General features: G+C 56.6%; 1 protein-coding gene across 2 annotated transcripts; it reads right to left on the reverse strand.

Moving 5' to 3' along the window:
- Positions 1-58: 58 nt before the first annotated feature.
- LOC130262074 (disintegrin and metalloproteinase domain-containing protein 32-like) lies at positions 59-7,738 on the reverse strand. 2 transcript variants are annotated; one of them, XM_056508861.1, is made up of 19 exons: positions 7,503-7,738; positions 7,237-7,298; positions 7,024-7,102; positions 6,815-6,891; positions 6,532-6,715; positions 6,277-6,342; positions 5,974-6,045; positions 5,295-5,461; positions 4,816-4,897; positions 4,521-4,657; positions 3,502-3,688; positions 3,289-3,378; positions 2,879-3,077; positions 2,352-2,460; positions 1,920-2,103; positions 1,526-1,606; positions 1,192-1,288; positions 805-955; positions 63-544 (listed from the first exon to the last, which is right to left on the reverse strand). In XM_056508861.1, the coding sequence occupies exons 1-19, from the start codon at positions 7,713-7,715 to the stop codon at positions 118-120; spliced, it is 2,664 nt and encodes an 887-aa protein (XP_056364836.1). In that variant the 5' UTR covers positions 7,716-7,738; the 3' UTR covers positions 63-117. The 2 variants fall into 2 exon arrangements, with proteins under 2 accessions (XP_056364837.1, XP_056364836.1); XM_056508862.1 differs by lacking the exons at positions 6,532-6,715; positions 6,815-6,891 and having other exon boundaries at positions 59-544; positions 7,503-7,734.
- Positions 7,739-7,803: the final 65 nt, after the last annotated feature.

A 7,803-nucleotide genomic window follows, 5' to 3' on the forward strand; every position in this document is an offset into this window, starting at 1 on the left:
CCCAGCAGCTGCGGCCCCATGCCCCGAGAGCAGGGTTAACTGACAAAAACCACAAACTACATAAGCATAAAGCCACAGGGCATGGGCCACGACACCAGCTTTGCCCCACACCTTTAATTAGTGCCCGTGGTGCTGCCCCAGTGCTGGCTCTGGTGTTGGGTCCATGGCTCTCTTCATCTCCAGCTCTGGATCTGCCTCTGGGTCTGACTGCAGCTCCAGGGCCAGCTCTGGATCTTCCCCCAGGTTTAGTTCCAGGTCTGGCTCTGGGTCTGGGTCTGTCTGCAGCTCCAGGGCCAGCTCTGGGTCTGCCTGCAGGTTCAGCTCTGGATCTGCCTCCAGGTTTAGTACCAGGTCTGGGTCTGGGTCTGGATCTATCTGCAGCTCTGGGTCTGCCTCCAGGTTCAGCTCTCGGTCTGTCTCCAGCTCCAGCTCTGGGTCTGCCTCCAGGTACAGCGCCAGATCCAGCTCTGGGTCTATCTGCAGCTCTGGGTCTGCCTGCAGGTTCAGCTCCAGGTCTGGCTCTAGCTCCCTGTCCATGTCCTGGCTGTGGGGGGATCACAGTGGTACCTTGGCCCTGATCCAGGGGGTGACTCAGCCTGAGGCCACCTCAGCCCTGGGCAGCATCCTCGTGTCCCTGCAGCAATCACCTTATCCCTCCCCTCTGCAGGGACCCCTCAGCTGTGCTGGGGATCCTGCACCCCCAGCAGCCCCAGCACCCTCAGCAGCCCCAGCACCCCCAGCACCCCCAGAACCCCCAGCAGCCCCAGCACCCTCAGCAGCCCCAGCACCCCCAGCAGCACTCACCCGGCTGTGCCTGGCCGCTCCCCACTGCAATGGCCCAGCACCTGCTGCCGCCACAGGCCAAGCCCCAGGGCCGCCGTGAGCACCAGCAGGACCAGGCTGGAGCCCAACACCAGCCAGGCCATCTCCCCATCTTCCAGAGCTCGCTGCAGCCCTGCCAGGACACAGCCCAGCTGGGCACGGGCACTGCCAGGACAGAGCCCAGCTGGGCATGAGCCCTGCCAGGACAGAGTCCATCGGGGCATGAGCACTGCCAGGACAGAGCTCAGCTGGGCATGAGCCCTGCCAGGACAGAGCCCAGCTGGGCATTAGCACTGCCAGGACACAGCCCAGCTGGGCACGGGCACTGCCATCCCTGCCCTCTCTGTGCCCAGCACTGCCCGCACTCACCTCCCTCCAGGCCACTGGCCCTTCTCCACCCTCGCCTCCGGCAGTCGGGGAGCTGCCAGCCCGGGTGGCAGTGGCAGCTGCCCTTGTTGTTGCACACCTGCAAGGGGCAGGGAGGTACAGGTGTGCCCAGCCAGGTACAGGTGTGCCCAGGGACGTGTGCCCAGTCAGGTACAGGTGTGCCCAGGGAGGTACAGGTGTGCCCAGGGAGGTGTGCCCAGGGAGGTACAGGTGTGCCCAGCCAGGTACAGGTGTGCCCAGGGAGGTACAGGTGTGCCCAGGCAGGTACAGGTGTGCAGGGTGCACACTGTGCCCCCCCAGCACCCACAGGACTCACGCCGTGGCCGTTGCATTTTGTTTTGCTGTCACAGCTGGATCCCAGCACGGACAGAGGTTGACACGTGTAGTTTATGCACAGCTGGAAAAAACCATGGCAGCTGCAGCCCAGCACTGCCTCACCCACACAGCGCTCGGCACATCAGACTGTGCCCCAAAGGGAAAGGAAAACACACTATTTGGAAAAAAAAAAATACAAAAAGCCACAGTTCTGCCCTGGGGCCAGGTCATGTTTAGTGCTCACACCTCACCAAACCTTTAATGCAACGTTTGCAAGTTTTGGCAGTGTTTTTAAATATCAAGCACACTGCTGCAAGGAACAAGTGTTTCTATGATCTTGTTAATATTTACAGTTTCTGTTAGCCACTTCAGATGATTACAAAATACCTCCTTACCCTTCCAGAGCCACACTTTGTCCCTGGAGGAACCAGAAGCGGATCCTGCCAGGCTGGTACATTCAGGTAGTTCAGAGACACGCACAGATCCTGGCGCACTTGGGCGTAAATCACAGCAGCAGCAGCTGAGGAGAAGGGCTTGCTGGATGGGTACGTGCAGATCAACTTCCCACACCTGAGATCCCTGGAAAGCCAGTTAGCACAGGATGTGTATCAAACATCCACACACACACACACACACACTGCCTGATGAACACTGCAACATTAAACAGCACAGTCTGTGAGAAAACACCAGGAAGGTCTGGGAAGTCCAAGGGAGGATCTGTGACATAAGCACAGACACCCTAACAAGGAGAACACACACACACAGGTATTTATTGCTTCACAAATTAAAATGGATTTTAGCAGAGGCAGTGCCCCTCCCCAGCGTACCTCCAAGCACAGGACCGGGACTTGTGTCCATCCTTGAACCCGCAGTGCCCAAACCTGTCCCGCTGGCCATTAATCTCCTCATAACAGCCCACAGGAGCATTCTTTGAGTCTACAAGCAATAATATTTGTTACAGTTATAAGTTATGAGGAACATAATATGGCATCTAAAAACTTCATTTTCCATGATTGAATTAAAGAAAACAAACCTATCCGTGCCCAAACCCCTAGAAGTCCTGAACCTCAGAAATCAGCAGGAGAGTAGCAAATGGGGAGGTTCTCTGATTGGGTTTGCCCACAGAAACTAACTTGCTTTTTGTTCTTTCCACCGTTACGTGTGAAGCTCTGCGGTGCTCTGTTAAGCAGAGCCAGAACAGAGCTTGAAAGGCTTCCCTAAAGCTGTGCCTTCTCTCCAGGTGCCCCACTCTCAGCCGAGACTCTCATTAGAGAGCCCAGGTACAAACCGAGCATCCCGACGCTGTGGCCACCCCTGCCCCGAGCAGCGCCAGTGCCGCAGCACAGCCTGGTACCTCTCCCGTAGAAGTGCTTGCACTGCAGGTCCGAGGACTGGCAGCGGCCCTGGTAGCAGTAGCCGGTGCCGCGGCCACAGTCCTGCCCGTCCTGCAGGTACACGTCTGGCGGGCAGGAGGCGGAGGAGCCGCTGCACACCTCGGGCAGGTCGCAGGTGCTGTCGGCGGCCGGGCGGCACAGCGAGTTCCTGCGCCTGAACTGGAGAGCAGCAGCAGCTCTGCAGCCCCCCCGAGCCAGCAGCCCCTGCACGGCTCAGGGGTCCCTGGGGGCGCCCAGGTGACCACACCTGTGTGACACCGCCCGGGACAGTGTCCCACTGACATCCCCCCAGGGGTCCCCCAGCACGGGAACATACCATTTGACCAAAAATAAATAATGAGTTTGTGATAATTATAAAAATGTGCCTTACCTGACAATTTTTACAGCACAATCCAGAGGCACATTTTGTTTTCGGCTTCAGTCTGCACTTGTCAGTGCAGCACTTGTCCTGCAGGCATTCCTGGGGACACATGGCAAACCCATGTTATTTGATTTTATTTTAAACCCATGTTATTATATTATATAGGAGCTTCTCCTCCCCATCCTGCTGCCAGGCTGGCTCTGCCCGGTGCCCCGGACGCACCTGGGCCGTGCCGCAGTCGCACTGCTCGCCCGGCTCCACCACGCGGTTGCCGCAGACGGCGCCGCTCTGGCGGGACGGGCGCTGCAGGCGGGGGCTCTGGAACAGGCACGCACCTCTGCCCTGCTTCAGGAAGGTCTCAAAGGCCCTGATGCTGCAGTTACTAAAGGCTTTAGCCCCGCTGAAATGTCTAAAACAAAGCAATTTCCAGATGTATGTTACATACACATGCACGAGTGTGTTACTTGTGTGTTGAACATTCACCGCCCCTCTCTCTCCCCAGAGCTCTGTGCAAGTCAAGGGCTCGCCCAGACACTGGCACCGGCCCCAGGAGCCTCTTAATTCGCCTGGTCTACATCTCATTATTGACAGAGATTGAAAAACATTCTGAAGTACCTTCATTTTAGAGAGCAAAGTTTTCTTTTGTCAAATTAAGCACTAAATTGCTATTTATTTAACTCTTTTTCTTCTTCTTAGAGGAATAAAAGCAGGTATTTCTTCACTGAAATAGCAGTCAGGCATTGGAATTGCTGCCCAGGGAGGTGGTGGAGCAATGCCTGACCCAGTGCGCAGTGCTCTGCTCCAGACAAGGTGGTGACTGGTCAAGGGCTGGGCTCAACACAGGCCTTTTCCAACCTGAGTGATTCCATGAGTCTCTGATTTCCATTTGCTGTAGTTTTTGCAATGGAGTGGCAGTGCCACTCTGCCAAGGGGACACGTGCAGCCGTCCCTGTCCCCAGCCCTGCAGCCCCCAGACTCACAGCACCTGGGGCTCATGGTGCACACACACCTGTCCCTGTCCCTGTCCCCATCCCCATACTCACAGCACCTTGGGGCTCATGGTGCACACACACCTGTCCCTGTCCCCATCCCCATCCCCAGACTCACAGCACCTTGGGGCTCATGGTGCACACACACCTGTCCCTGTCCCTGTCCCCATCCCCATACTCACAGCACCTTGGGGCTCATGGTGCACACACACCTGTCCCTGTCCCTGTCCCTGTCCCCAGCCCCAGACTCACAGTGCCTCGGGGCTCATGGTGCACACACGCCCAGGGCAGCTGCAGCCCCAGGGGCTGTCCAGGCTCATGCCCAGGCTGTGGCCCAGCAGCTGTGCCAGGAGGACGGAGAAGGACTCCAGGGTGACATTCCCGTGGTACTGGAGGGACGAGAGAGATGAGTTGGCAGTGCTGTGCTCCTTGCAGACACCCCACTCTGGACACAGATCCTCCCACCCAGCCCTGCTCCTGCTGTCCAGGCTGAGCTCACAGCCCTGTGGGCAGCTGAGGGACAGGCAGGGGACAGCTGGGACGGTACCAGGGCCACGGTGGCAGCAGCATCTCTCTGGCATGCCTGTCCTGGAGCCGCCGTGCCCAGGAACGCTCCTCGCTCCCTGTACCTGCAACACAGGAGTGGCCTCTGTCCCAGGGACCCTCTGGCTGTGCTGAGTGGGGGGTGCTGGGTCTGTACAGTGTCCTGTCCTGTCCCCCAGTGTCCTGCTGTCCCCAGGGGAGCTGGGGCAGGCTCTGTGTGGTGGGGGCTGGTGCCTGATGCTGGGCAGGGACTGGGGGCTGCCACCATTCCCATCTCCCCAGCCTGGGTGGATGGCAGGGGATGAATGGCACCATTGCAGCTGCTGCATTGCTGGGAGGACTGTCTTGGAATAAATACTTTAAATATTAAAGATTTAGGAAATAAGGATTTTCAAAAGAGCATTTGTCCTTTATATTTCAACTTACATTGGTTTGATTGATTGCTGCCATGTAACCTCTAACACCAAAGAACCTTTATCTTACCCTAAGAGAGAAGCAATGTTGTATGCCTGTGGCTCCAGAGACAACTGCTTCCACTGTAAAAATCGCTGTAGAAGGTCATGTATGTCCCCTGCTGTTGATATTTTATCCTCCTCTGCCCACAGCTCCAGGGAGGACAGCACAATGGTGACATTAAGGGGATTAAACATCTGAAAGTACAAGAGAGGAAACATCTGCTCTCATACCTTCCCTTCATGCAGAGTCAGTACTCTGCAGACAGTAAGCACATGGGAAAAGTGAATTGCTGCTGTCAGTGCCTCAATGACATCAGAATAGCCAAAAAGAATGAACACATCTAAAAAATGAAGAGATACAGCAAGAGGCCTGAGCCAAAGTCCAATGACTTCATAGGAAGTGTTAGAGGTTTTGAGATTAACTTCTCATTACACAGGTGAACCGTAAGTCCACCAGTGGAGTAAAGAACAGGACTGGAAGTTGGTTACAAGCACCTGAGAGTAAGACATGGCCATCACACAGGGAAAGATGTTCTTTTGTGGCAGACTGGCATGTCCAGAGGAAAAGCCTTCTCAGGAAATGTGGAATTTTTTACATAACATCCTCCCAAACCTAAAAGCAGCTAGAAAAGAGGGGGCCACTGCTAACCTCAACATCCCCTTCATCCCCCATCTCGCTGCAGTACAAACCAGACTTAGGAACTCACATTGTTGATTAAATTGAAGGCCTGGATTATCTTCTGTGTTGCAGTATTTGGGTCAGATCCCATGTAGTTGTACTGAAAAACAACCCAAGAGGACACAAGGGCAGACAAGGTGTGCTTACCAGGGGGAAGCATGACAACAGTGGAACACTGAAATTATTCCCAACAGTCAGCCATAGAGACATGAGCTACAAATTCATGTACTTTCTTTCCTACAAAACCCACAGTACTTCCAAACAGAAAACAAATCCATGTAAAAGCTGGGAAATGTTACCATTTCCATGCTCACAGAAGTCAGTGACTCACCAAGGCCTTGTCCAACACCACATATACTGTGAGGTATTTGGGAGATTGTGCAGCAGCTGAGAGGGGCTGAAAGAGAAAATGGGCTTCAAAGTACAGATTCTGCATTCTCTGGTCACCTCACTGCTGCTCCTGGCTGTGCTTGTCAAGGGTCCCTTCAATCAGAGCTTGTGTCCAGTGCCTGACCAGAGCTCCCAGCAGAGTCAGAGCCCTCCCCGCAGGACAGGGACAGCAGCACTGGGAGAACCCACTGCTCACCTCATCATCCTCCTGGGCTTTGTCCAGCACATCCCAGTTCACCAGCCTGGCCTCGGGGGGGCTGTGGGCAGGGGGGGCTGCTGCCATCTGCTCATCCCTCAGCCTGTACAGCACGTGCTGGGGTGCAGGGGGGTTCCCCAGGGGCTGGATCCCATAGCTCACGTTCTCAAACTGCAGCAAACCCCTGCCAGACCCCCAGCACGGCCACTCAGCCCTGGGCACCAGCTGGCAAAGGGCTGGCAGTGCCCTCGGGGGGCTGCACAGGGACAGGGCTGGCGCTGACCTGAGCCCCGAGCAGGTGCTGAGGGACACTGCTGAGCTGGGGAAGCCATCGATGTACCCCCAGTAGTGGCAGCCTCCCTGTGACACGACAGAGGACAGAGAGCCCCTGCCATGGCTGGGAGGGTGATCTTACCCACCCTGCACACAGCTGGAGCAGCTGCCTTGGGCAGAGACTGGGAGCACAAACAGCCCAAAGCAAGGCCAGGTTACCTCAACGTGGGCAGCAGCAGGGTGCAGAGATCCCTTCTCGCTGGACATGTAAGTCTGGAAATCATCAGATAAAAAGGCACTACGAGAGAGAGGTGCAGAGTGAGGTACTTAAACAGCATCCATCACCCAGAGCTTCTCGAGCTTCTTGCAGGTCCTGCAGCCACCAGGGAAGAGGGCAGCTACTCAGTGAGGGCAATGCCAGGGCCAACTCACTGCTGCTGCAGGTAGATGGTGTACAGCCTCCCGTCAATCCTCAGCATGTAGGACACTGCCTCCTTGTGCACACAGAAAAGGGGAGAATTGGGAACAGGGAGTTGGAAACAGCATGGTGCGAGGCCTGCTGTGAACACCAGAGGGGACCACAGAGTGGGTGCAGCCAGCATGGGGCTGGCAGCTCTGCTGCGGTGACACTCTACAGCTGCCACCACATCTGTACGCCCCCACCTTCTCCCCTCCCACCTACCCAGAGCCCCTAGCACCTGCTTCAGCCCTGCCACTCCCTCTGTGCTCGCCCCCAGCTGCTGTGGGACGGTGACCTGGGACCAAACCCGCCCCGCCCCAGGGGACGGAGCCCCCCATGGCTGGGGCCAGGCCCGGGGGCTGGGGGGCACAGGGGGGCCCTGCCCAGCCTCGTGCAGCAGCTCCAGCAGCAGCAGGAGCAGCAGTGGTGGCATTGCACAAAGTGGCCCCATTGCCGGCCAGTAACGGGCCACAGGTAACTGACCACAGGTAACTGACCACGGCTACTAGCCCTGGGGTTGTTATGGGCCCAGGGAAAAA

Source organism: Oenanthe melanoleuca, chromosome 22 (genome assembly GCF_029582105.1).
Source record: "Oenanthe melanoleuca isolate GR-GAL-2019-014 chromosome 22, OMel1.0, whole genome shotgun sequence".
Taxonomy (NCBI): domain Eukaryota; kingdom Metazoa; phylum Chordata; class Aves; order Passeriformes; family Muscicapidae; genus Oenanthe; species Oenanthe melanoleuca.